This window comes from Lissotriton helveticus, chromosome 8 (assembly GCF_964261635.1).
Source record: "Lissotriton helveticus chromosome 8, aLisHel1.1, whole genome shotgun sequence".
NCBI classification, from domain to species: domain Eukaryota; kingdom Metazoa; phylum Chordata; class Amphibia; order Caudata; family Salamandridae; genus Lissotriton; species Lissotriton helveticus.
Genome location: NC_136069.1, coordinates 1,400,158,894 through 1,400,186,433, shown reverse-complemented (window position 1 = coordinate 1,400,186,433; position 27,540 = coordinate 1,400,158,894). Strand labels below are relative to the sequence as shown.

General features: G+C 46.5%; 1 protein-coding gene across 3 annotated transcripts in view; it reads right to left on the bottom strand.

Annotated features, from left to right (window-relative positions):
• Positions 1–27,540, bottom strand: part of USP25 (ubiquitin specific peptidase 25) — a 528,720-nt gene that overhangs the window by 181,387 nt on the left and 319,793 nt on the right. For all 3 annotated transcript variants that reach the window (XM_078658355.1, XM_078658353.1, XM_078658354.1), the window contains exon 15: positions 15,276–15,346. In XM_078658355.1, the coding sequence (XP_078514481.1) occupies positions 15,276–15,346 (71 nt within the window). The remainder of the gene's footprint in view (positions 1–15,275; positions 15,347–27,540) is intronic.

Genomic DNA, 27,540 nt, shown 5'->3' with positions numbered 1-27,540 from the left:
AATCTATCAAGTGTTAAAGCTATGGTAGTAAGGATAGTGTATGTGTCTTTAAAGTAATAGGTCATTGGCATAGAGAGATACAATTTGAGTCCGATCCTCTAAAGGTATAACCCAGGCGCCCCCTGATTGCGAAATGCCACTGCTAGAGGTTCGATTGCTAATGAAAAAAGTAAGGGAGATAGATGCCAGCCCTGTCTGGTGCCCTGATACTTATTAAACGGGACTGGTATAAGGGGCCCTATTTTGACCCCGATTACAAGTCCGGCACATACTAGTCTCACCAGTCTGAGAAACTGAAGTCCAATTCCACAGCAAGGCAACATGTTACAAAGGTAGGACCACTTCAGCGAGTCAAAGGCCTTTTCCAGGTCTAAGACAATACATCTGGCATGTGGTCATCGCTAATGAGAGTATGTTATGCACCAAAAAAGTGAAGCAAATTTAATTAAGTGTTGCAGGAATAAGAATGCTTGAAGTTCGAGACCACCAGTGCTAATCTATCTGAAAATATCTTTGGTAAGATCTTGTAGCCACTGTTAAGTAGGGCTAGAGATCTGTACGATCCCAGAAAAAGAGAACTATTATTCGGTTTAGGGAGGGGCATGAGGGTTGCCATTCTCTGGGAGCAGGGACGCTGTCAAAAGAGAGCTTCCTCAAACATCACAATAGTCGCGCAGCAAGTAATGGTGCATACGCTTTATAAAACTCTGCAGGTAGGTCGCCGTGGCCTGGGGTCTTGCCTGTTGCTGGTGCTTGTACCGCCTCTTGAACTTTAAACTGCATAATGGGTTTGTCTAATTCCATGTGTTGATCAGGGGTAATACGGGGCATAAATATTCTAGAAAAGGAGTGATAGTCTTTAGGGTGAGCTTCAGAGACTGATTGATAGAAGAGCGTGTAATGGGGTGTTCGTTCATCGTGCATGGCTTCTTGAGTGCAGAGGAGGGTATCTGCTGCAGATTGGATGGCCACAATGGGGTGTCTGGGCTGGTCCTGCCGGATAAGCCAGGCACCATTTTTGCCAGCTATGCAAGTGTATGGGCAGAAAGAGCAACAAAGTTGGCGCAGTTCAGTCTTTCCAGCAGACCAGCTTTATCATGGTGTTCACCTGTCAGTTGTTAACTAGCACTGGGGTTGTGTGCCCCTGCTGTTCATAATCTAAAACCTTAAGTTCAAAATTAGAGATGGCTCTAGTGAGTGTCCGCTGCATGTTCCATTGCAACCCCCAAGCAGTGGCCACAGATCGATATCTTAAATGCGTCCCATTCTATTAATTTGGGGGAGGCTGCGTCAGTATTGTGTTCCATGTAGTTCACAATAGATGTACCGAGAGAAGCTTAAAAGGAAGGGTCCTCCAATGCCGCCGCTTGCAGGCGCCAGGTGGGTATTTGGGAGGAGTGGTGATGTCACATGCAATCTGTATGTATTTGGGATTATGATCATCTGAATGTGTACATCCTAAATAGTTGATGTGCATTAGAGATGGAGCAGAGAGGATGCCCACACAAACCTATCTATGTGGAATTGATGCTCGTGTGGAAAGGACAAAAGGAGTATACTCTCACATCCAGATTACGTGCATGTCAAACATCAACTAGCCGCCAATGCAGTAGCCACTCATGCAGCGCCTCAGCATTAAATGTTGCAGGTGTCACATCCTGACTTGCCATCTGGCACATTATCCTGAGCCCCGTCCCTACCATCGGGTGGGGGACCAGCACCTGAGCCACCAGGTGAAATTTTTTACGATTTGGGCGCTCCGATTACCTAATACCGTCGTCTGGAATTTTTGTGCCTTCTGGAGACGACACCGGGACCCCGCGTGTGGCACTGCCCGCTCTGGAGTTCAACAACAACGGCGAGTGGGACCGGAAGTGCTCAGTGGCACCCGATCCACGGAAGTCGTGTTGCATCTGTGGGGCCTCCGGGTTCCCCTCTCAGACTTGTGCACACTGTGCTCCCCTGCTGGGACGGAGCAACCCGCGATCGATAGGCTTTGATTGACTTGGCGACACTTTGACTCGGCCTTGTTGAATGAAATGAATGAAAATGCAACTTATAACGCGCTACTAAGCCCGAAGGCATCAAGGCGCCTAACCAAAAAGGGAATCATAAAAAGGCAAAATCCAGAGCTAAGGGTAGGCTTTGGCAAATAGCCAGGTCTTAGGAGCCCTCCTAAAAGCTTGCATTGAGGGTAGGGACTTAATTTCAGCCGGCAAAGAGTTCCACAACTTCGGAGCAAGGCTCGAAAAAGCTCTGCCACCCCACTTGGCTCTACGAATGCGGGGGACTGATAGCAGAGATTTATTGGCAGAGCGCAGAGTTCTGGAAGGGGTATAAGGGACCAGCATGTCTCTTATGCCTCCAGACCTATTTGTAGCCAGAGCCCCATAGATCAAACATAGGGACTTGAAGGAGATCCTGGCCTCAATCGGAAGCCAATGTAATGTCTTTCTCGCAGTAGTGGCTGAGGCACGCTTAGGTAAATCCAGTACAAACTTGGCCGCAGCGTTCTGCACCATTTGAAGTCGCAGTAACAGACCCTTGTTTATACCTAGATATAAGGCATTGCAATAGTCAAGTCTGGAACCTATCAGTGCTACTACAACTTGCTTTCTGGCTTGTGGGGACAGATAGTGCTTAATCTTCCGCAAGATATTTATTATACCCCAACATGTGGAGATAGTCCTGATCGATCGCCGGAGGTGGTGTCCGGATTGAGGTTGATAATGGCGGCAAGAGGGGACCCCGAAAATCCACCGTCGAAAACATCGAGTTCCCGGCGGACGCCCGAAGACAGGGGCGCTCCCTCGTTCTATGATCGCACGAATATTGAACTTTCGAGACCGGGATGCCATCCTACAGACGGCAAGATCCTCCGGACCTCTGGCATATGAGAACGCTTCCTTGCTCTTCTTCCCTGACTTTACCCAGACAGTCCAGAAACAACGGCAGGGTTTTATGGCCATTAAAAGGCGACTGCGGGCCTCGGAAATCAAGTACTCCATGCTGTTCCCGGCCCGCCTTCGAGTCGAGCGCGACGGAAAAACTTGGTTTTTTGATCCTGAGGCTGCTGTGGACTGGCTGGACCGTGTTCAGGGGCCAGATACGGAGGGAGACACCCGGGCGGAAAAACGAGGAACTGTAACTTTTCTTCTGTTCATGTCAGTTGACTATGGTGGTGAGGGTGGGGGTGCTGGTCTGACTGGGGCGTTTTCTTTCTTTCCCCCATCGATATCCTTAACATTTTAGAATTTTTATTGAACATTCTTGATGGGGTTTGTTACGGGTTGGGATTGTGGAGGCTGGTGGCCTGTTGTAAGGTCCTCCTCCGTTTTCTACGTTTAGATTCCGTAGTTAGTTTTTGGGAGACAGGCACACTGCTAGTTGGGGATGTGCATACGTAGCACGCAGGGGTGCAGGGTGGGGGGTTGGCAAGTTGGGTTTAGGGGTTTTTTGATTGTTGGTTTGTGTTTTGTTTATGACCAGTGTCTGCTATGGGTGTCACGGAATGCATCAGAACTCTTCGGGGATGAGCATGGCTTCCACTAGATCGGGCTTGGGTATATCCGTCCTCAGTTGGAATGTGAATGGCTTGGGAGATAAGATCAAGCATGCCATGGTGGTGCAGCTAATCAGACGACGATCGCCAGATGTGGAGACCTATCTTATGGGTAAGCGATGTATGGCGCCGCATCGGGGAGGGTATAAACTGGTGGCCCATGCTGGTTTCACCTCAGGTTCTAGAGGGGTAGGGATCTTAGTGAAGAACTCCTTCCCGTACACTATACAAGCGACTTGGTCTGATAATCGAGGCTGATATGTCGGCATCTCGGGGCTCTAAGAGGGTAGGACTGTCACGTTCCTTTCAATATACGTTCACCCTGCGCTGCAGACAGACACCTTCCACGATCTGAGCAGGGTGTTTTTGTCGTTGCCCATAGGTATCATGGTGTTAGGGGAGACTTCAATGCTGTGATGGATGGCGAGCTGGACAGGTACCCCTCCCGCGTGTTGTTGCCCTCTAGTAGATGGTTATCGGATTTTGTCTCCGCAACTGGCATGGTTGATGGGTGGAGACTCCGGCACCCCGGTGACTCGGAGTATACACATGTGTCTGCAGCACATCACTCTTTTTCCAGGATTGATCATGTGTTGGTCCCTGCGTCGCAGGCGGGGTTTGTTCAGGAAGTGAGTCATCTGGCTAGTGGAGTATCTGATCACTCGCCGATTTAGCTTTACCTGAATATCGGCCAAAGTGATGTGGCTAGGATAGCCCCAATTAGCGCTTGGCGGTTGAGAGACCCTACTACCAAAAAGGAGATTGTACGTGTTACGGATAGCTACTTCCGAGAGAACGTGGGGACAGTGGACTCTCGTTGCTCCCTCTGGGAGGCCTACAAAACTGTAGACAGGGGGAGGCGCTCTCCCTAATCTCCGGGCAGAAAAGGAGAAGTAGAGCGGAAATCGACAGAATAGAGGCGGAGCTATCGGCCTTGGAAAGGGAGGTCTCCACTAATGGGGAACCGGGGCCGGTACACCGCCTCGGTCTCCTTAGAGACGAGTGCAAACACCTGCCGCGTGATAGAGCGAGGGAGCAACATGCCAATACACAAAGTAGGATTTACGAACATGGTGACAAGGCTGGGAAATTGATTGCATGGCTGGAGAAGGGTGATTGGGGATCGCGTCTGGTGCCGGAGCTGCAGATTGCGGGCTCGGGTGTCACGACGGATCCACAGATCATAGTGGATGAGTTTGCCCGATACTACGAGGAGGTCTATACTTCAATGGGACTGTACACAGTGGAAGAGAATGCGGAGATCATTCGAGATATTCCAATGCCCGTTTTGTCAGATGAGCATAGGGAGTTTCTGGACTCCGCCATCACGAATGACGAGGTCGCGATGGCTATGCGGGGGGTTCACTCCGGAAAAGCCTCGGGCCCGAACGGTATCCCTATAGAACTGTACAAACTTCATGTAGACTGCCTGGCCCCGTTTCTAAAAGACATGTATCTTGAGTAGAGAAGAAGGTGTACTACTGACCAACGCATCGCTAATATCATTGTAATCTATAAGGACGGCAAGCCTCGGTTGGAGTGCTCCTCCTATCGACCGATTTCTCTCCTGAATGTGGAGCCCAGGGTCCTGGCCAAGTTACTTGCCAATCGGTTGGTGAAAGTTGTTTCAGAACTGGTACATCCGGACCAGTCCAGCTTCATGCCGCGCCGTAATACTTCTCTTAATCTTCGTAGACTTCATGGAGTGGTGGTGGGTGCTTCCCGCATTCACGAGCCGGCGGTGCCTCTGTCGCTAGACGCTACTATGGCGTTCGACAGGGTGGAATGGTTTTACCTGTTTGCGGTGTTGGAGAAACTAGGGTTCTGACCAGAATTTATACGTTGCATCCGCCTCCTGTACTCGGCTCGGTTGGCAGGAGTGGTGGTGAATAATCATAAGTCCCGCGATTTTCAGCTGGGGAGGGGCACCCGTCAGGGATGTCCCCCTTCACCACTTTTGTTTGCATTGGCCCTGGAGCCGCTCGCGGCTTGGGTACGATGGGACAGATCAATCAAAGGGCTGTGATGGACCCCGGAATGGGAGGATAAAATTTCGCTTTATGCTGATATTCTCATGTACCTGACCTCCCCCCGGCAGTCCCTGATTGTTTTTCTGGACATCTTACAAATTTATGGGAGATACTCGGGCTTCGCTATTAATTGGGCGAAGTCGGTCCTTTTTGTGTTGAGCGGTGAACCCCCTAGAGTGCCAGCGAATTGTCCGGTAAAAGTTGAGTTGGTACGTTTCCCCTGCCTTGGAATTCACGTCTCCAGCCGATCCCGGATTTGCCATGGATCGTGGCCAGTTGCCAGGGGGTGAGTACACTAGGGTCTTGTATGCTAGACGTGGCAGGTTTCCTCTGCTGGGTCCGACGTCGGTTTAGACGCGGGCGTGGCACGAGGCTAACCGAGCTCTCAAATGGGATGGTTAGATAAAAATGGCCACGCCATTGTGGAACTCGGAAGCTTTGGGTGGTCTGTGGAAGTCGAAGGGTTTCGATCGCTGGGACCTGATTGGTATCTCGCAGGTCCGAGACATGTGGGGTAAGAAGGGGATATTGACCTTTGAGGAATTGGAAGCCAGACACCAATTGAATGAGAGTGAGCAATATCGCTATTTACAAATTAAGCATGCACTGGCGGCGGCTATTCCACGTGATGTGAAACCTCCGGTGGCCTCTCTGCTGGCGGATCGAATTTTGGATGGGTATCTTCCGACCAAGGCGATTTCCCTAGTTTACAAGAAATTGGTCAATCACACGGAGGATCCCCTGGTGAAAATCCGGGAACAATGGGTTGCAGATGGCTTGGTTTTGGATGACGAAGACTGGGGGGAGGCTGTGTCTTCCCCTCGGGAAGTGGCGATTTCCATGAGACTCCGTCTGGTGCAGCTTAGGATCCTTCACTGATCCTACACCACGGGTCCAGGGCTGTGTCGTATGGGGCTTGCTTCAAATTCAGATTGCCGGAGGGGATGTGGTATTATTGGAACGTTCTTGCATAATTTGTGGGAGTGCCCGGAGATCCATAACTATTGGATCAAGATTCACGAGAAAATGAATGAGGTGTGGGGAGTGCAGATTGCACTTGAGGCACGTCGTTGCCTACTTAATGTATGGGAGCCTTCCGACCTCTCGAGCCATGGTAAACTTTGGGTCACTTTCGCATGTGTGGTTGCCAAGAGAAACATCGCACAGTTATGGGGTGCTGGTCGAGCTCCTCAGCTTGGGAAATGGATGGAGGACCTTGACTGGTGTATGTTTCGGGAGAGATTGTGTTTGTGGCCATAGGGAGACCTCGCAAATGGGGGAAGATATGGGAGGCTTGGAATGCTTACCGTGGGGATATCTGTACACCGCCAGAAATAGATCCAGATCGGGGGACATGGATGTCACCTGAGCCCACTTTTCACACTCCTTCATAATTCTGTAATGTTGGAATCTACATTCTCCGATTATGATTTGCGGATACCTACGGCATGATGGTCATTTAATTTGTTTTTGTTGTTTATGTTTAATAAAAATATATATTTTTTTAAATGTTGCAGGTGTATGGGTGGGGGGGGGGATCCAGGGCCGTATTACATACGCAATTAAATTCCACCCTATGAGCCACGGCAACCCAATTCAACAGGACAGCATCTCAGATAAGCTGCATAGGAACGTAGATTGAGCAGTACTGGGAGCGTATAGGGAACCAATGAGGAGTTGGCGGCCATCAAGGTGACCCAGCACAAACATATTTACCAAGAGCATCTATGACAGTCATCAGCCACAAAAGGGGTACCCAGGCTTGACCCAAAAAGGACACCCCGAGCATGAGAAGAGAAATCAGTGGCATGTACCTGTGCCTGCCAGCGCCTTTGCAGTTTAAGAGCTTCTGCGTTAATCAGCTATAGTCTCAAAAAGAATTAGCAAAACCATCTTCTGTAAGTGGAAGAACATGCCACCAACCAAACAACTAGGCCGGTTGCGGCCAAACAGGCTAAGGGCCGAAAAGAAGGGGGTAGGGAGTTTGTCACAGCAGCAGATGGGAAAGTATCCCTCAAAGGCCAGGATGTGTGTTAACCTATGAAAGTGTGGCAACCCAGAAAACTGCTTGGGCCGTACAGAATGGTGCGGACACATCCTATTGATACCGAACAGTGAGGTTTTATGCAATGGCATCAACCAGAATGGCTGCAAACAAAGAACGTGGTTTAAGACAACAAGGCATAAGATCATTGTGGTATCTTCATGTCTATGCCATGCATTCTCTCCTTAGTTATGGATCCCCTACTGCTCAGCCAGTGTGAGTGTGAGAAAATAGAATGCTGATGTGTGCATGGTTTGAGTGAGTGTCAGTTGGAATACATGAGCTGAGCAGCAAGGATGCTGCTACTGGTGGGACCTTCCTGCTTCCCTACTACCATCTTTACCTATAACTTGAGATTCCTACTTTGAGAATAAACCTTTCCTGTTTCACCTACACTACTGGCTATCTTGCATCTTCATTTACTACAAAAATGTTGCAATAATCAATCACATCACAATGCGTCAAGCATGACCATATTTTTAAGAACTTTTCTGGGTATTCTCTCCTCACCTTATATACCCACTCTACTGCTTGTATGCACCAGTCCATGATGGCTTCCCATGCTCCCCCCTTCTAATGAATTATTTTTCAAGGTAGGAGCCAAACAAAAAATTGATATTCGACATCAAGATCACTGGTATCTCATGGAGGAAACATTCAAAATAGGCAAAAAGAAGTCAGAGGATGAGGGAGGACATATAAAACCAATTTGCACGAAGTAACAAGCATTGACAAAGCCAAATGGTCAAACTTATTAATGCACTGACAATCCAGATTAAAAAATCCATGAACTTTAATGACTGCCTACTCCCATATGCACTACTGTCAGAGAAAAACTTCCAAAAAGTATCTAGTTATCTTAGACACCTTAATAGCATTACAACGGTTTGTGTATTCGCTGACACATTAAGCTCAGGGAACTGGATAAATGCAAAATTATCACAGGTGTGTGGTTGGCAAGCACTTTATTGTGGAAGCACACCCTTATGTTTAATCAAAACATGTGCTCTTGGCTCCCAACATGTAGGTGGAGCCAAAGTTAGAGTTAATCCAATGAATGTTCATGTAGTCACATCACGAACAACTATACAGCTAAAAACCAAATCTTAACACTTCTTTGGTTGCATGCTGATAGTCGGAGGTTACAGAAGACCAGGACTAATTTCTGTTGGTAGATACTCAAAATTTCACAAGTCTCTCTGAAGGAAGAATTCAAATCTTGCAAATAGAGAATATTATTTGAGAAACTGTTTGCCAGATACTGTGGAATACAGTCAATAGGTACACTTTTGTTATTAACTCCTAAAAAATGAAAGCTTATTTTGTATAATGAAAAAATGTGCACAAGCATAACATCTTTTTATCAAGGGATTTCTAACTAATGTAGTAGCAAATGGACCTAGTAAATGTAAAAAAATTATATAAACCCAATTGATTACCGAAGTCTTCATATTAATGTGGGCAACGCACAAATAAAAACAGTCCATGTAAAATTCTTTACTGAAATCCTCTTGGGTATCTTGATATGACAACTGAAATGAGTAAAAACTACCTGGCTCCATATTCTTGTAAATATCCAACTAACAATTTGGCTTGATGCAGATTTCTCAGAATTACATCAGGAGGCAAACACAATTAAGAGGTTGAAGGAAGCTTCAAATCAAATGGAACATTGCCAACTTAGACCGGAAGGAACTCTGGAACACTTATCAAGAGACAACACATGCGGAGTCATTTATCCAGCTTTCTCACTGAGCTACCAAAGCAATACATTTTAAAAGTTAGATTAACACTTGTGTACAGCAGTACCTTCTGGTTTGGGTTTCATCTGAATGTCAAAGTTTTAAATCAAGGTAGATGATGTATGGGTGTCAAGGGAAAAAACACTAGAGGTGAAATGGAACCAAGCGGATTCACTGAGTTACTCCTTTACCTGAAGTTGAAAGGTCCATTGGAAAGTAATAAGTAGAAGTGCCCAAATCGTCGCCAATTTTGTAGTGAAGTAAATGAAAATGAAGTCCACATAGGTTCTTGTAGTAGTAGATATTTATTCAGTATGATGGTACAAGGTGGTGAGTCAGGAATACGATATAATTAATGATATAAAAACCCCACCAGGAGCTGTCTCCTTACAGCTCAGTCCCAAGCTCCCAACTGAACTCTGAGCTAGGAACCAACATTCTACTAAGTTGTCATGGGTACCAAACATTCCACATGGTGACAGGAGAGGAAGAGAAAGAAAGAGGAGTACAGACACTACACTTTCATTGGCCCATAGAACACAGACCTTCCATGAATGCCCAAGATAAATGGTGTGACCAACTCTTGCTATTTTACCTCCATGAAATCTACTGGATTTGTTTCTGTTTCATTTACTTTCTCTCGTAAGATACAGTTGGTCTTGGCACAAATAATAACAAGACTAGATTATTCCAAGGTTATTCTAAGTAGTCTACTCTGTGTTGGCTCTATCCAATGGCTTCTGGGGACATTTAACAGTGGAGTTCAAATGCCTTCGGATTTGGCATAGAGCAATATAGGATTATGGATCTTTCTTTAATCAATAGGAACTAAAGCTACTCATTTTGTCTTTCCTTATTTGGCTTGTTTACAGAAAGGAAACAAAGATAACTAACAATAACTGGTAATCAATGACTAAAAGTGAATGTTGTAGCCGAATACCTTAAAACAACAACATAAAAATTAATAGTGATTGTTCACATTGCTGTGTGCGTGTATCCAAATCATTTTTTCTCCTTTTTTATCTGAGAACATACAATGAAGGAAGGGTGCTCCGTATCCACAAAGGGACAACTGAGTTTCAATGTCCTTTCCTTCATGAAAGCCAGCTGGGGAGGATCTGAATAAAACTAAATAGATAGAGAGACAAACTCAATGCCACTACAGATGAGAGACCACATTTGCAGTGAGTTATTCTCGGTTTGTTGTAGCAGAAGCGGCGGAACTGCAGAAAGAGAAAGGAGCCACATAGGACATGATGTGTAGCTCATAGAGAGCAAACCTCCCAAACAGATGGGGAAAGGAGAAAATAAAGTGTTACGGATGTGGAAATGAGGCAATTTGAAGCAGAGTTTGTTCCTTAGAGAGATTGTTTTACTACACAAGAGATGTGCATCAATAATATTACCTAGAATCACAAATAAACTGAAGAGCACAATGTTTTATGGAAGTTTAAAAATATTAAAATGTTATAGTGACATTAATTACATGATAAGTTCATATATTAGCCTTCATTAATGATGGTTTAAGAACAGAATATATCACAAACGGCAAAGACCACTACCAAACAAAAAGGCTCATAAATAACGTTTTGCAGTATAGATATGAGAATGCAAAGGTAGCTGCTAACCTTCAGATTTTATGTGTGACTCGTTATACTCCCTGCAATCTTTACAACAATGCCATATAAATAAAGCAGCGTCTAGGTCAGTCCTCTCCTATGTTAACATACAGTGTAAACAGTAAAGGAAAGGTAAACTAGTTTAGGAATCACTGAATGAACACCACAATTAAACAGTTGCGTTTCTTTTCTTCAGCATTAACGTAATGGTATTTTAACACAATCTCCTCAAAGAAAACAACCCCTACATATGTACATGTACACCTATTAATTTCTGATCAAGATATCTAAACAGATTTTGATCTCTTTCGATAAGTATTTTATTCCTACTAACGGTTTGGAAAAAACCTTCATCCTGAATGAATTCTGCAGTTCAAAGGTTAATCAAACGAGTGGTCATTCATTTTACTTATTAATTTGTGCCTTGTTTACCCGAGGTGCTGACTTGTTCTATACATATTGGCATCGTAAGTATGTCGAACGTAATGTACAGATGTACTACACATTAAAATAATCAAATTAATCTATCTCATGAGGTCTTTGAAAATGTAGTTCATTGCAAGTCACACAGTAAAGATTTGTTTTATGGAACTTGCCCGCTGCCAATGATGGTGATTAATGTTTATAACACATTTACAGGGATGGGGTGTCCTGGCAAGGGTTTAAGTAAAGAATATACCTCAGCAAGCCAAATTTAAAATATACTGTGGCTCATTTAGATATAACACATTTGACATAGAAGTGTTTATTAATGTGGTGAAAAACGATGTTATGTACAAACCGAATGGAATGGTCTTATGAAGGGGACATTGAATTAGGCCCATTTTTTCGGTTTGCCCCTTGCTACTGAGCTACACTGCATGAGGTAGTGAGTCGCACATAATTCTGCGACCTAGTGTAAGGTTTATATTATTTAGACTAAATGTCACGGATTTGTCCCATCAGGGTCTCCTTACACTAAACAATACAAAAGGGGAGTAGCTTCACGTGGAACGGTTGCTCAATTTTCCTAGTGGTATTACGAGCTGCTGTGCTTTAAGTTGCACACATTAGGAGAAGACTGGTGAAATATTGGGGCCAATTAAAAAAAAAGGATTTTCTTGCCTGAAACACCACATTAGGTCAAAGCAAAAGAAACAGATAAGATGGCAGGTTTACAGTGTAAGATCTTTGTGGTGAAAGAATTATTTTGCTTTTACATGGCTGCAATAAAATGAAAAATTCTACTTGGGAGTTAAAAGTATTAAAACTTCAAGTTGTCTGAGCAAGACAAGGAGACTGCGTGGTGAATGAATTCCTTGTGCATTCATTATTTGACCCAGTTTTAGAGATATCAATATTTCATAAGTAACTCCAGTGCCTGCTCAGAGTTCCAGATCGGTGCACAGGCTGAATGAAGGGGAAAAAAAGTTGAAGTGATAGACCTCGAATGCCTTTGGTTCAAACGTTTATCAACACTCAAGGCAAGGATGTAAGCTAACCAATCAGTAAAACAGTAGAATTCCCCAAATTATAGACATCCATACCCTTAAATTTTATGGCGCAATAAAATAATGTGCACTCTGAACACAGAACCTTTGTGCAAAAGCTTCCTCGGATGTTTGGACTATATTTCAGTTGGAGCGCACACCTTGCACGATATGGTGGCCTATTGTTTTCATCATCATGCCTCGACACTTAAATGTGAAAATCTTTGATCAATGGTCACGATATTAACACCATGTGTAAGTCTTGATCTACTAGACAAACTGGCTTAATGATGAACGATATATTAAAGCTGGTTTATCCCTGTTCCTGGTCCGATCATTTCTTTATTTCTTTTTCTTTACACCTATTTCTGTCTACTTGCCATCCGGTCCCTCACAATTTCAGGGCCCGCAACTGGAAGCATGCCGACATTCCTCGTCTTCATTCGATCCTTGTTTCCACACTTCCCCTTGACCACCCTGACCTGAACTTACAGGCAACCCCCCTCGATCAGTGGCTGTCCTCAGCCTGTGATGCCGTCGCCCCTATTAAAACTATTAAGTCTAAACGTCCCCACGACACTCAGCGCTGGTTCACTTCTACATTGAAGGCCGACAAACTTCGTCTCAGACAGGCTGAGCGCCGTTGGCGGCGTAATTATGACTCTTCATCTAAGTCTATTTATATCGATCTACTAAAAACCTATAAAAAATCGATTTTGACCAAACTTTCCTATTTTTCCCAGAAAGTCTTGACTTCGGCATCCAAGACTAAAGAAATTTTCTCTATCGTCGCTGAACTCTCCCTCCCTGATCGGGTTACTCCCCAGCCTCTACCCTCACAAGCCCTGTGTAATTCCCTTAATTTTTTTTTTTCTGATAAAATCTCCATGATTAAAAACAATATTCCCCCTACTACTTTGTCTTACGATTCTGTTCTCCCTCCCTCGAACCCTCACTCCTTGCTTGAATTTCCCCCCATTTCTCTGGACACTTTTCTTTCACTACTTCAGGCTGTGAGCTCTGGCTCTCCTAATGATCGCTGCCCTCCATCCATTCTAAGAGATGCCTTTATGGCCTGCCCCGGCCCTCCTCTTGACCTTTTAAATCGCTCACTCTTGTCAGGTTCTGTCCCCAATGCTTTCAAAAGCGCCGTGGTGGTCCCCATTTTAAAAAAACCTGGGTCTGACCCTACCACGTTGGCCAACTATCGACCCATCTCCCTCCTCCCTTACCTGGGAAAGGTTTTGGAGACTTATGTCACCCGCTGCCTTAGTGCTTTTATCGAAGAAACACTTCCTCGATGACCGACAGGCTGGTTTTAGACCTGCTCATTCCACCGAGGCAGTGGTGGTGGCAGTCATGGACACGCTGAAACAGGGGGCTGATAAGAACTTAGCCCAGGCCCTTGTACTTTTAGACCTCTCAGCCGCATTTGACACGGTCGACCATGGAATCTTGGTCGACCGTGTCAGAAATGCTGGCATCTCGGGTCTGGCCCTGTCATGGGTGGTATCCTTTCTCCAATCCCGCTCTCAATCTGTTCGTCTTTCTTCCTTCTCTGCCCCTTCACTCTCACTCTCTTGTGGTGTTCCCCAGGGTTCCGCTCTGTCCCCGCTTTTGTTTAATCTTTACATGCAGCCCCTCCTTGCTTCTCTTCGTCAGTTTTCAGTTACTGCTTTCAATTATGCAGACGATCTGCAGCTTATTTTTCCTATCGACTCTTCTCTCTCCTCTTGTTCTAATTTTCAAAATACTATGCTTTTCATTTATGAGTGGATGAATCTCAGCCAGTTAAAGCTTAATCCTAGCAAAACTGAGCTGGTTTTGACTGGCGGCCTTCACACCCCTTGGTCTTCCAACTTTTGGCCCACCGCTCTTGGCTCTCCTCCTTGTCCAGTGAACACTGTGAAGAGCTTAGGGGTTACCATCTCCAGTGACCTTTCGATGCGGCCACATATCAACACCGTCACTTCGGCTTGTTTTTATCATCTCCGCCGAATCGGGAAGATTCGCAGGTTTCTATCTCAAGAGGCCCTTATTCTCGTTATCCTGGCCCTCATTACCTCACGTCTAGACTATGCCAACTGTCTATACGTGGGGGTCGCTGCCTGTCATCTTTCCCGACTTCAACTGGTTCAAAATCAGGCAGCCAGATTAATCTTTCAGCAGCCTAAACACCAGCACGTCACTCCACTGCTGAAGACTTTACACTGGCTCCCAGTTGCGCAACGGTGTGTTTTCAAAATGGCCTGCACCATCTTTAAATCTCTGGTCATTTGCGCCCCTGTTTTTATCTCTTCGTGTCTGCACGCTTATGTCCCCTCCAGTCACCTCAGATCTTCTGCCCACAATCTTTTGATCACTCCCAGGTTCAACCGCAAGAAACACGGGGGTGCCTGTTTCTCCTTTCTTGCTCCCTCTACCTGGAATACCCTTCCTCTTTTCATTCGACTGTCTACTGACTATCTTTGTTTTCGTAATCTCTTGAAAACTTACCTGTTCCGCCTTGCTCAAGGCTAGCTGTCCTAAACCTTTTGCTCTTCTCCCACCCGGTCTTGAGCGCCAAGAAACCAATTGGTGTATGTGCGCGGTACCAAATCTTTTTTAATAATAATAATAATAATAATAATAATAATAATAATAATAATGCGAATAATGTAGAAAAATCATTTGACATAATCGGTAAAATCACTGTTTGGTACCTGCAAGTGAGTGGCAGATTCACCGATTGATTGCAGTGTGAATGATTGGAGGTGATAAAAGCTTATATGGTTTTCAGCCCAGAACGTTATAAAATGAATGTACTTACATGGCTCATGAGCTTGTCACTGTACATCAGATCAACTGTCCGATGTAGTCTACCTATGCTTTCCTGTAAGTCTAAGAGTAGAAGAAAAAGTGTCACAATGGATAACATTTACTTGAGAACTTCACATAATCTCTAAATTTAGCTGTCTGCAGTTTCCTTTTGCTCTTGCCAATTAATGTCCTTCAGGTAGATTTATTTAAAATATATTGTGCAGGGACAAAACAATTATTAGGAACTTACTAATCATCTTGGCTTACGTATTCACAAACTAAGTTAATATTGTTTATCTAGCTATGTTTGAATCCTGTTAACAGTAATAAACATATCTTTCCTTTATGTTATTCCTCTTAAAAATGAAAAACATTTCTCACCAAACTTTCAAGTTATAACTTGTGCACTTTACAACTTTTATATAAAACTAGAACCTGTAGAAGAGCAAATATATTTATAGTAAAAAATGTTAGCTACACAGAATGGTCACATCTTGACATCAAGTCATACTTTTGAAGTTACAACTTCTGACGGGGAGGGGTAATCAATGTTTGGTGCAAAGGCTAAAAGCACAACCACTCCATTCCCAATAAATGGGCTAAAATGTTATTGTTCTACTGCTCCAGCTCACAACTCGCAAATCACCTAGCGGGACTAAAAAGATAATTTTTTTATAGCATTTATTACTGCACATGTAAAGAATACTCAAACCACCAGACCGCATCTCCTGAAAGTAAATGCAATGGCTTTTTTATCTGTAAATATTTTAATACTATATTACAGACAGGAAAACAGTTACCTTCATGGTGGCTTAGACTTTAGGAGTTTCCATTTAACTTGTGTGCATTCCCGGCACTTAATGGTAGGACTGCAAAATGCTTCTAATGTTGTTATATTTGTAAAAGACAGAGCTTTGAACAACGGTATGGTAAACACACATGTACACCACAATGCATGCCCTTCACTGCACACATCTGTACTCTCCCCATTTTCTTCCATTTATAAAGAGACGAACCAAGTGAGCTTTCTGATGGACTCTTCAGTCCTGACTTTTTCCCATGCTAGAGCTGTTGGTTGATTCAATATCTCGTGAGAACAAGTAAGGAAGTGGATTAAGACAATGTGGCATCCTAGGCCTGGGCGCACACGTTGGAAGACCTCCTTCCAAACATTCCATTACTCTAGAAAGAAACTTTGAGACCACCGTCATGGAAACTTTGTGCAGGGAAGCCATTGTATCCGCTTTTCAGGTTTCCAACTAGTACATGAAAGGAATACGTGATGTTTGCCATGTAGAGTGTGCTGTGATGGCGAATAAAGGTTTGTTCCGGGCTGCTTGTAGCAAGAGGTGATGCAGTGACAATGCCATCTGGGTATCATGGATTTGTCAGCAATTTAGCAATACCCAAGGTTTACAAAACGTTGGACTCAGAAATGCAGATCTTGATTTTATCCGGATAGGGTGTAGGGCACCCAGGTTCTCTGAAGAGATGCAGGTTTATTGAAAGATCTGGTCCTCCGGTACCATACATTCAAAATGAGTGATGGCAAAAAGGGTTACATCACTTTCCTTCTCTCCAAGGACAGGGTGTCTCCTCTGGCAGAAGGGGTACATGTTCTCTATGCAGCAGGTGAAGATCAGAGCAATAAACCTAGGAAGGCCTAGCATTCAGAGAAATCTTCCTGGGTTCCGATTTCCGTGTAGTCCCTTTGCTTTTGAGTAGATGGCGATAAAACACAGACATGGCCTAGTGTATTAAGTGCTCAATTAGTGTAAACGCTTGGAGTCAGCACCAGGAATTATGCTTCATCACCAGGCTTGGACTGACCAAGAGAGACAGACAGGAAAGGAAAAAAAGGAGGAAAGGAAATGGAATAAATTAAATCAGTGACAACATAAAAACAAGCAGAGCTCAAAACCTGCTCAAGAGTGAGAAAAAAAGGCTTGTTTAGGGTGGTGGAAGGAAAAGGTATGCGGTAGAGGCAAAATCAGGCAGCCTTGGTTTGGCATTCAGCAGTGTGCCCCTAAGACAAGTTATAGGCTCTTGCACTCCCAGTCAATTGAAGAGGTGAGCTAGTCACATTTCTCTTCATATGAGTTGCAATGGCATCATTCACAAGTCAAAATTTCCAAAATGGGGTTGAGGAATTACGGCCGAAATTTCCATTAATGAAATGGACAAAAAAAAGCTTGTTCAAGTTGTACTGCAATGTGGGAGCTTAACAGGAACTAGCTGAGTCCCACATAGCTTTTGGCAGCTGGAAAGGATTTGTGAAAGGGGTGACGTCCCCTCAGGTTCCTTAATGTAGAAGAGAACTGTGGTATTTGTGAACCATCACAGCTCTGGAGCTTCTCACTGGTAGGAAGGTCTTCAACATACCTCTAAGTTGCCACACATTCATATGAGGTGCTGCATCCCATTTGGCCCACAAGACAGGTAGGAAGAATTTGCTGAGGTTTGTCCTTCACTCATACTCTGAAGAGTAGTTGGTAGCAGCAAGGTGTGGGAGGGGCAGGTGAAGGGATATCTCACTTACAGGTTGAAAGAATGTGACAACCACCATTCAGAATGGATGGATCAGGATAAGTATTTACTGATCGACCTGCAATCGGTCCCAGAGACGGATGATTTGAAGGTCAAGCATGTCTAACTAGGCATGGCTAACTACAGCTACGAAGCAGAAGCCATTGGCACAAACATGTATTTGATGGTTAAGAATTCATCAACTGCCTTGCAAACTATCAGTGCTCTCACAGGAGGAGGAAATGTTGCAGGCTAAAAATGCCTACTTAAACTCAATCCCCTTGGAAGGAGGCAAAGATGATTAGGGTTGCTTTACAAAGAACCTAAGCTTGTACGGGATCCTAAGTGTCAAAGGCCAGTTCAGCCTATACACCTTCTGTTAACTCTACTCTGACAAGACAGTTGTGTAACTAAGTACAGGTAGAAGTGAGACACCGGTTGTTGCACAAAGGTCACCACAGGGCCAAAATCATTGGGAGCTTAGGTGGAGATTCATCAAGACCAAATGGCAGGATCCCAGAATACTAGTAAAACTGACAAGCTCTCTGTGCTCCTCTCAGAAATGGTCATACTCAATGCCACTGAACTTAATCACTGCTTTGAACAGATGGCAGCAACTAATCTAAGTCACCACCTTGACCATCTGCAACAGCAGGAACGGATTCAGATCAGGTAATCCTCAGATGGGGCTGATGATTCCTCCCTTTGCATCGCAAGGATATTGTGAGAGTAATATTCCTGTCCCCTTTCTAGTGATAGGAGCAGCATGAATATTCGTAAAAGGAGTCATCACCTTACTACCTCATGCAGAGCTTATTGACATGCCGACATGCCAGTTAGGTCTGAGGCAGACAGGACAACAGGGGCAGTGAGATCACTAGAGCTCAGACATTCCGCACAACTGAGAAGACATACATGGGTTGAATATCTAGGTGTGCTGCTTGTAATGGATGCAAAGCTAGTACACCTCCTAAGATGGTGCTGAGGCGGGAAGCAGGTCTATGGGGAAATCGGCGAAACAGCAGACCTGCTCTTCCTTTTGAAGCATCCTTCTTCGACTCCCTGTTTCCTGATAAAGAAGAGGCTGCAGCCTAGGTCTTGGAGCAAAACCAGCAGTGTGCATTGATAAAGTACAAGGGCTTCACCAGCTGACTGAAGGGAAGGGGGCCTAGTTGTTTCATTATTATAGCACTCCACAATTTGGCTGTGATCATCTTGTACTACTGCAGGGCCTCATCTATCAGGGGAACGAAAAGGTTCTTCCCATCAAAAGGAGATGAATTACTTTTTTGGGACACTAATTTGAGAGTCTGAGGATCAGCGGCTATAGAGCACTGGTCTCAAACCTGTTCTGTAGTGAGGGCTATTTCTGATCACTAAAATGAAACCCAAGATGCCACCATATATATTCTGGTGTTAAATAAGTGTACATAAAGTTCAAGTAACCCAAGCACATCCCTTAGAGTATCCCAGTCCTGCTCCAGTGAGCATACAGAATTAATGCAACAAGAGCTCCATACCAAATTTTAACTTGGAGAACCCAAGTAATTGTTTATGAATCACAATGACAGGTGAGAGCCTAATTTAGACTTGTGTTCTCATTGTCAAGCAATACATAAGATACCAATGCTCAAATTTTAGGTTTTAGAGCGCAAAGCACCATTAGCAATAATACATTTTGCGAGGTCTAAGTAGACTTCGTTGCTATCTACAAGTAAATATATATATGCAGTTATCGGCACACTGTCCAGCAGCCAGAGAGAGAGAGAGAGAAAGAATGTAAGCCGTGCAAGACAGAAATGAGAAAGTAGGAAAGAAAGGAAGAGAGCCAGAGAAAGCAAAGAAAAGGATACAAAACAGTATGAAAGGGTGTGAATGAGAGCAAAAGTAGGGGAGAGAGCATGAGAGAGGGAAAGAGAAAGATTGAAATAAAAAGGGAGGAGGAAAGATGATGAGAATAGAAACAAAAGGATAGAATGAGAGAAGGCATACAAAAAATGATAAGTATGAGAAAAAGAAAAACAATGGAGAAGGAAGAAATAAAGATGAAACTGAAAAAAGTTAAAGTAATAGAGGACAAAGTGAAAGTAGTTGAAGAAAAAGAAAAGAAATAGTTAGAAAAAGACGACAAACAAGGAAAGAGCAAGTCAAAGAAAAAAACAAAGAACGAGAAAAGGGGAGCAAATTGAGATGAAAAGAGGTAGAAAAAGTAAAGTAAGAAAAAAATGAGGTAAAAAACGAAAACAGGTAAGGATGGGAAGGAGAGAAAGAAGGATGGGAAGGAGAGAAGGAAACAAAGGGGAAGAAACGAAAAACTGAAAAAAGAAGAGAAAAGGGAGAGAAGTAGAAGAAAGGAGAAAAGCAAAGATAAAGTTAAGAAACTGAAAACAAAAGGCAGAAAGACAAGAAAGGAAATAAAGCTGAGAAGTTGAGATAAGAAAGAAGGAGAAAGGGGAGACCAGAACAAAAATACGGAGGAGACTGAAAGGAAGGGAAAAAGGAAAAAAAGGAAGTTAAAAAAAATGAAATAGAAAGATGGACAGAAGAAAAGGAGAAAAATAATTAGCAAAAAAAGGAAACAAATAAAAGTAGTAGCTAACGAGAAAAAGTAAATAATTTTTCAGAAGAGCGTGGGCTAGATATTCCTGCATATTCTGCTTCCCAGGCAATGCACTTTGTTTTAAAGTACTGCCTCTGTATTGGGCAGCTGCATGTTGTCAACCCAGCGGATAGATAACAATTTTGTGCAAGCTACTCCAAAGTAGCCTGAGAACAACGGGTATCTCACGATCAACCCATTAGTGATCACTGCTAGGTTAGGACTGTCAGCAGTTACAGCTAAAAAGCTATAGATGTCCTAATTCGTCCTCAGAATCAGGGGTCTTGATGAGGACATATGCAAAGATGCTCATGGTGGCTTGGCGGTGCCTGGTTGGGTGCTTGTTCTCCCTGTGTTCAATGGAACTGGAATCCGGGTCAAGGTATGGACCCCATGAGGAGTTCTCTTCAGAAGCAGATAGCCTGACAGATTCATTCAGCTGAAAATATTCCATCCTTGAATAAACCGCTGTAGCAGCCTTGACTGAAGTCGAAAACCCCAGCAGTATTGGGACATCTAGTGGACACTGGATCAGAGTCAATTGGTGCCTTGGGTTGAGCCTTTGGCCTCAGGAGCTGCACCAGAGTCCAAGGAAGGCAGCATCAGAGCATGCTGATACTTTACGAAGACCAAAGGTTGAAAGTCTACCAAGTGTTGAACTGTGCACGGCAAGGGAGTTACTTTTAATTGTGTGGACTGTGGAAATGACAAATGGTAGGCCTATTTTAACCCAATAGACATGCCATAGAACTCCCAAAGGCAGAGCTTGGGTCAGCCTTCCAGTTCAAGTCTCACAGTCACTAGAGAGAAGTAGACTGGGTACCCTGACCTAAACGCACACAGGCTTGACCTCTCAGAACAACAGGCCACACATGTAGGCTGAAATCGAGAGAAGCAACAGTGAATTGATACCTCTGTGCCTAAGCAAGATGCTGCACTCCACTCCACTGTGCAACATAATTTGGAAAGAAGGGGAGAAGTTTGGACCCAAGAGAGCGCTTACCTCAGGGGGGCGTGGCTAGCAGCCGGAGATGGCGGCAGCATAGAAGGCGAGCTCCGAGGTTGACGCGGCCTCCTCGCAAATCTGACTAATGATCCGATAACAAAAATTACCCTGCGGGAAGGTACTGAGGCCCAGGACCGGGCGGCACAACCGGCAGAAACAAAGACGAAAATCCGTCGGAGGGAAGCGGAGTTTACCGCACGACTCGCTCAGGCCACGGAGAGGAACTGAAGCCGGGAGGCTGCTTGACTCCGGGACCCGACAGGAAGTGCTGCGGGCTGGGCGCCGAGGCACCGGAAAAAACCACTGGTGGCGAAGCTCCGAGTGCGAGAGGTGTCCGCAGAAAGTTGCGGACTTCGGAATCCAGATACCTGTGGCCAAGAGACCGTCCGTCGTCTGCTGAGACCCGGCGCAAGCCAGGGAACACCCCAGACCGTTATACGGAGGCAGACGGACCAGCCGCGTCCGAGTACAGACCCCTCATCTTGGACCCGGGCTCCCCAATGGCCCGGGGGAGGGGACGGCAAGTAAGCTGCTTGCCTCGGTGAGGTGCCCTGATTGCAGCGTGGGGGCCGAAAGGAGTCCTGGCTCGAACCTCGGGACGCCTGGGTTGCTTTTCGTAGTGCACCGAGACACCACTCCGGCCAATTTGCCGCTGTACGGAGGCGGAGTCCCGGCGGGGGCCCAATCCTCCAGGACCCCATACCCCGCGCTCTGCCTTGGACACTGCCGCGAGGGTGCGGTGCACTTGCCCCTCTGTCCCACCCTACGGGGGAGTGGGCTGCGTAGCTGGTGAAGCTGCCGCCGAGCGTGGCTGTGGAGAGACGCTATACATTTGCAGCAACAGACAATGGGCGCGCCCCTGCGGCGGCCAGAGTAGTCCCGACTGGGGCCACTATAATACCGGGAGCTGCGCCGACCATCAGCGGCATGACGGGGGCACGGTGAGGGGGACGTCTGAGAGAAGGTGTGGCCCAAGACATCTGGCCGAGGACAACCTGCACCAACTCGACAGCGGTGGTGTGTTTCCCTGGCGGGCCATATAGCGATACGGCCCGAACCGCACGACCCACCAACAATCTGCGCATGGTGAGAGACATATGATACAGATCGCGCCCGTCGGTGGACTGCGAGAAAGAGGGAGTGATGGTGACGTCTGAGGGTCAATACATCTGTTAGGCCCATACGCATCCATAACCCATTGGAACACTGCGGCCTTCACCAGGGATACTTCCAGTTGGACTCAGCTCCCTAAGCACACTGTTCTAAGCACCTACTCAGCCGTGGAGCGCCACCGCAGCGATAGTCAGAATGGCGGGTAAAGGGCCGAAGAGTGGAAACACGCAGTCAAGACTCGAGAAATATGCATATGATAAAACGATATCCTCCCCGACGGACGCGAAAATGCAGGCGAACAAACCAGCCGACACGGCGGGAGGGAAGAAAGCGACCCTGGAAGACGTGATGCGGGCTCTGACGCAGGTCCAGGTGACGGTGGGGTCGATCTCAACAGAGATTACACTAATAAGAGCAGACTTCCACAAAATGTCGGAAAAAGTGAATTCGATGGAGGTGGTGACCAAGTCGCTAGTGGAGGACGTCTCAGAGCTGCAAATTAGTATGGAGCGGATCTCAAAAGAAAATAGAGACCTGCGTGAAAAGCTGGACGAGCAGGAAGGGCGCTCGAGACGGAACAACATCCGCATACTAGGGGTTCCAGAATCGGAAGACACTAGAGCTATGGACCTATATGTGGAGGGCCTGATCCAACAGGAACTTTAGCCCAAGGGTCTTTCCGCATTTTTTTCAGTGGAAAGAGCTCACCGAGTCCCAGGGGGATGCCCGAAAACAGGAGCGACCCCACGACCAATCATTGCCCGACTCTTCAATTTCAGGGACAGGGATGCGATTTTACAGGCGGCAAGAAACTCACCCCCAATTAAAGTCCAAAACTCCACGTTGGCGTTCTTTCCAGACTACACGGCTGAGGTCGCACGCAGGAGGAGGACATTCTTTGAAGTTAAAAAAGAACTTAGAGCGAGAGAAATTCCTTACGCAATGCTCTTCCCGGCCAAACTGAGAATAGTGGCGGACAATAGAACATGGTTCTTTGATACCCCGGAGGCGGCACACGACTGGCTGGAGGGCTGGAGAACAACAGGCCTGCCTCGCTGCTCCAATAGACCGAACAGACACCGCAATCATGGTATGCGACCGAGCTCCCAGGTATCCGGTGGAGACACAGAACAGCCTTCGCCCCTGAGCGAGGTTCACGAACGTGAAGACAACGAAGAACAATGACTTCCCGTGCTTATAACGATGGACCGACTGCAACTCTGGCCGGGCGGGCCGCCAAGGACACTGGGCGGAGGTCCTCCGTGGACGTGACGAGGGGCCGCTGACTCCGGAGAGTCCTTCACCCCAGCGAGCAAGTACTGTGTTTTGGGTTTGGGTTAGGAACTCTGCTGAGTTGGGGGGCGGGCAGTTCTAAGTCCGTTTAGCAGGGGGGCAGGGAGGGGGGGAGTTGAGGGTAGGGGGGTTCTGCATTTTACGGGTAGTTTTACAGGTCAAGATTGGATTGGCAGGCACACGTATACAGCATGGCGAGCTCCAGGCAACTTCCTAGATTATGTTCAATGTGGCACGTAATCACTCTTTACCGCAGGCGCTATGGCACACACCACACGGAATGACTTAGGAGGGGCAGACCCTGGGATGGCACCAGCGACACCTTTACAACTTTTGTCTTGGAATGTGAGGGGCCTAGGGGACAAGGTCAAACGAGGCTTAGTATTACAAAATATAAGGACTCAACCCGGCCCTGGTCCTGCTACAGGAAACACACCTGACGGGGTCTGCAATACATGCACTAGACAGGAAAGGATACCGTATGATTGCCCACTCAGAGTTCACTAGGGGGTCCCGTGGTACAGGGATACTAATGCACCGGTCCTCCAGGTACATACTTCAATCCACGAAGATAGACACGCAGGGGCGCTTTGCTGCGGCTCTTGGACAGTGGGAAGGGAGACCGCTAAATGTGGTCTCGGTATATATTCCGCGGGCTTTGCATGCGGTCGCCCTCTCAGAACTGGGAAAATTTCTGTTAGGACTCCCGGAGGGAGATCTCGTAGTGGGAGGAGATTTTAACGCAACGGTACACAATACCTTAGACAGATTCCCGGTACAAACTCAGGCTCCCGGGCCGTCCCGGCTGAATGACTTCCTAGAAGCGCAGGGTTTGATAGACCATTGGAGAAGTTTCCATCCGACAGCCCAACACTACACTTACCATTCAGCGGTCCATGATAGCCTCTCAAGGATCGACTATTTCCTGGCGTTGGGCCACGGGCTACTCACTGTTGACGACGTACGGATTAGGCCGAGAGGTATCTCAGACCATTCCCCATTGACGCGGACTCTCTCCAACCCGGAGCGGTCCCAAAAGCGCATTTACCCGATCTACCCGGGATATCTTAAGGTGCCTCAGGTGACCAAAACACTTAAAAAAGCAACCAGAGGTTACCTCGTGGAGAACAAAGGTTCTGTGTCATCCCCTTCTGTCCTGTGGGAGGCCTACAAAACGGTTCTCCGAGGACAAGCCATTTCCACTATAACGAGGCATAAGCGCACCCAGAAACAAGAACTAATGAACTTAGAGGACGAACTCACTAAGGCCAACGAAGAACACATGGCTAACCCGACCAGTGACACGCTGCACGCGCTCCAGTCGTGTCAGCAACGTCATACCAATCTTATACGCCGAAGAGTGGTAGACAATTTGATGGCCACGGCGCACAGGATATATGATGTAGGGGATAAGGCCAGCAAGCTCCTAGCGTGGCTGGAAAAGAAACGGGAGGGGCAAAGGTCGATCCTACGACTAAAGGACCCGCGGGGGGAAATGCAAACCCGCCCCTCACTGATAGTCGAATTACTGGCTGATCATTATCAAACAGTGTATACCCCTGAAATAGAAGTTACGCGGGAAATGGCCGAGACAGCTCTCGCGGGAGTGCCCACCCCTACACTGTCACAGGACAGGGTGGAAGAACTAGAAGCAGACTTAACGGCTGAAGAGTTACAGTCGGCTATTGCAGCATTGCACTCAGGGAAAGCCTTAGGCCCCAATGGAATACCAATTGAATGGTACAAAACCATGTCTGAGACGCTAGCTACACCCCTACTTAACATGTTCGTAAAAAGCCTGGAAAAGGGACAACTGCCACCTGACCAGCGCATGGCGACTATTGTGGCGATCCCGAAACCTGGCAAGCCACCTGAGGATTGCGGATCCTACCGGCCGATCTCCCTCCTCAATGCCGAAAGTAAAATATTAGCGAAACTACTGGCCACCAGATTGTTGCCCCACCTCACACATCTAATTCACCCAGAACAGTCGGGGTTTATGCCTCATAGAAGTACGGCGATGAATCTCAGACGCCTGCATGGTGTGATGGCAAGAGCCCCGTTGTTGAATGAATCTGCGGCAATCCTCTCGCTAGACGCCAAAACGGCGTTTGATTTGGTAGAATGGCGGTATCTCTTTGCGGTCCTACAACATATGGGTTTTGGCCCGAAATTTGTAGCATGGATTAGGCTATTATACAACAACCCTGTGGCGCGAGTAACGGCAAATGGCCACATCTCGAGAGATATTCTGTTAGAAAGGGGCACGAGACAAGGCTGCCCGCTCTCGCCACTACTGTTCGCCTTAGTACTGGAGCCGTTGGCCACGGTCATTAGAACCACTCGGCTACTGCGAGGAATAGCCTGGGAGGGCGACTGGGAGGACAAAGTGTCACTATACGCAGACGATATGTTAATATACCTAACTGACCCGGCGGAAGGAATTCCAGTATTGTTGGCACTATGTGAGCGACATGGTGTAGCTTCAGGCTATAAAATCAACTGGACGAAATCGGTGCTCTACATGCTGCATGGGACTCCACCGCACTTGAGCGGGGACTGTCCTCTGCTACTAGAGGCCGTCTCGTTCAGATACTTAGGAATCCAAATTACACGAGACCACGGGGCCTTTCAGGACATGAATCTGAAGCCGCTGCTCGACAGACTAAAAGCGGATGTCCGGCACTGGAAGACCCTTCCGCTAACATTGTTGGGCAGGGCGGCGCTCTTCAAGATGATGGCGCTGCCCCGTTTCCTCTAAGTCTTGGAAAATACACCGGCAATGGTACCACTTTCCTTTTTTAGACAGATATCAAGACAGCTGTCAGGCCTCTTATGAGGGAACCGGCCGGCTAGGGTCGCACAGGCGAAGTTGGTTAGAGACTGGTACAGTGGAGGAATTGCGCTCCCAAACTTAGAATTATACTATTGGGCGGCGCACCTCAAGGTGATTAACCAATGGATACATGCACCACAGAACGACCCGGCATTTCTAGCGGACAGGCGGCAGCTAGGCATTAACACCCTTTTGGCCCCGCTCTACAACAAAGGATTAACAGCGAAATTGATCGGCCCAACTAAGCACACTGTAACACTATGGCACAAAGCTCAAAGACGACTAAAGTGGGAGGGTGTGATCACACGGCTTACACCCCTGTGGGACTCCAAATCCCTGGGCAATCTACGAAGCAGCAAGGGCTTTACCCAATGGGACAACATCGGGATCTCCACGGTGGGTGACATGTGGATGAGAGATGGGGTGATTCCGTTCGCGACCCTGAGGGAGCAGTACGAGCTGGGCATTACTGAAACGTACCGGTACATACAAGTTCGCCACGCATTAATGGCTGCAATTACCCCGGGCACTAAGGTCCCAGAATCAGCTCCTTTAGAAGACCGACTCCTTACAGACTACATGGAGGCTAGCGCCACCTCCCTCACATATCGCAAACTGGTAAACAACCTGTCTGACCCATTACAGAAACTGAGAGGCAAATGGGAAGATGAACTCGGGGACTTAGATGAGGCAAACTGGAATGCGGCGATGGCATCGCCTAGAGAAGCTGGAATCTCGACGAGATTCCGACTAATACAATTTAAAATACTACACCGGGTATATTACACACGTACCACCCTACATAAAATCCAGAGGGCAGATCACCCTTACTGTTTGAGAAATTGCGGGGAAGAAGGCACGCTGTTCCATACCCTGTGGTCCTGTCCCAGCATGGTAGAGTA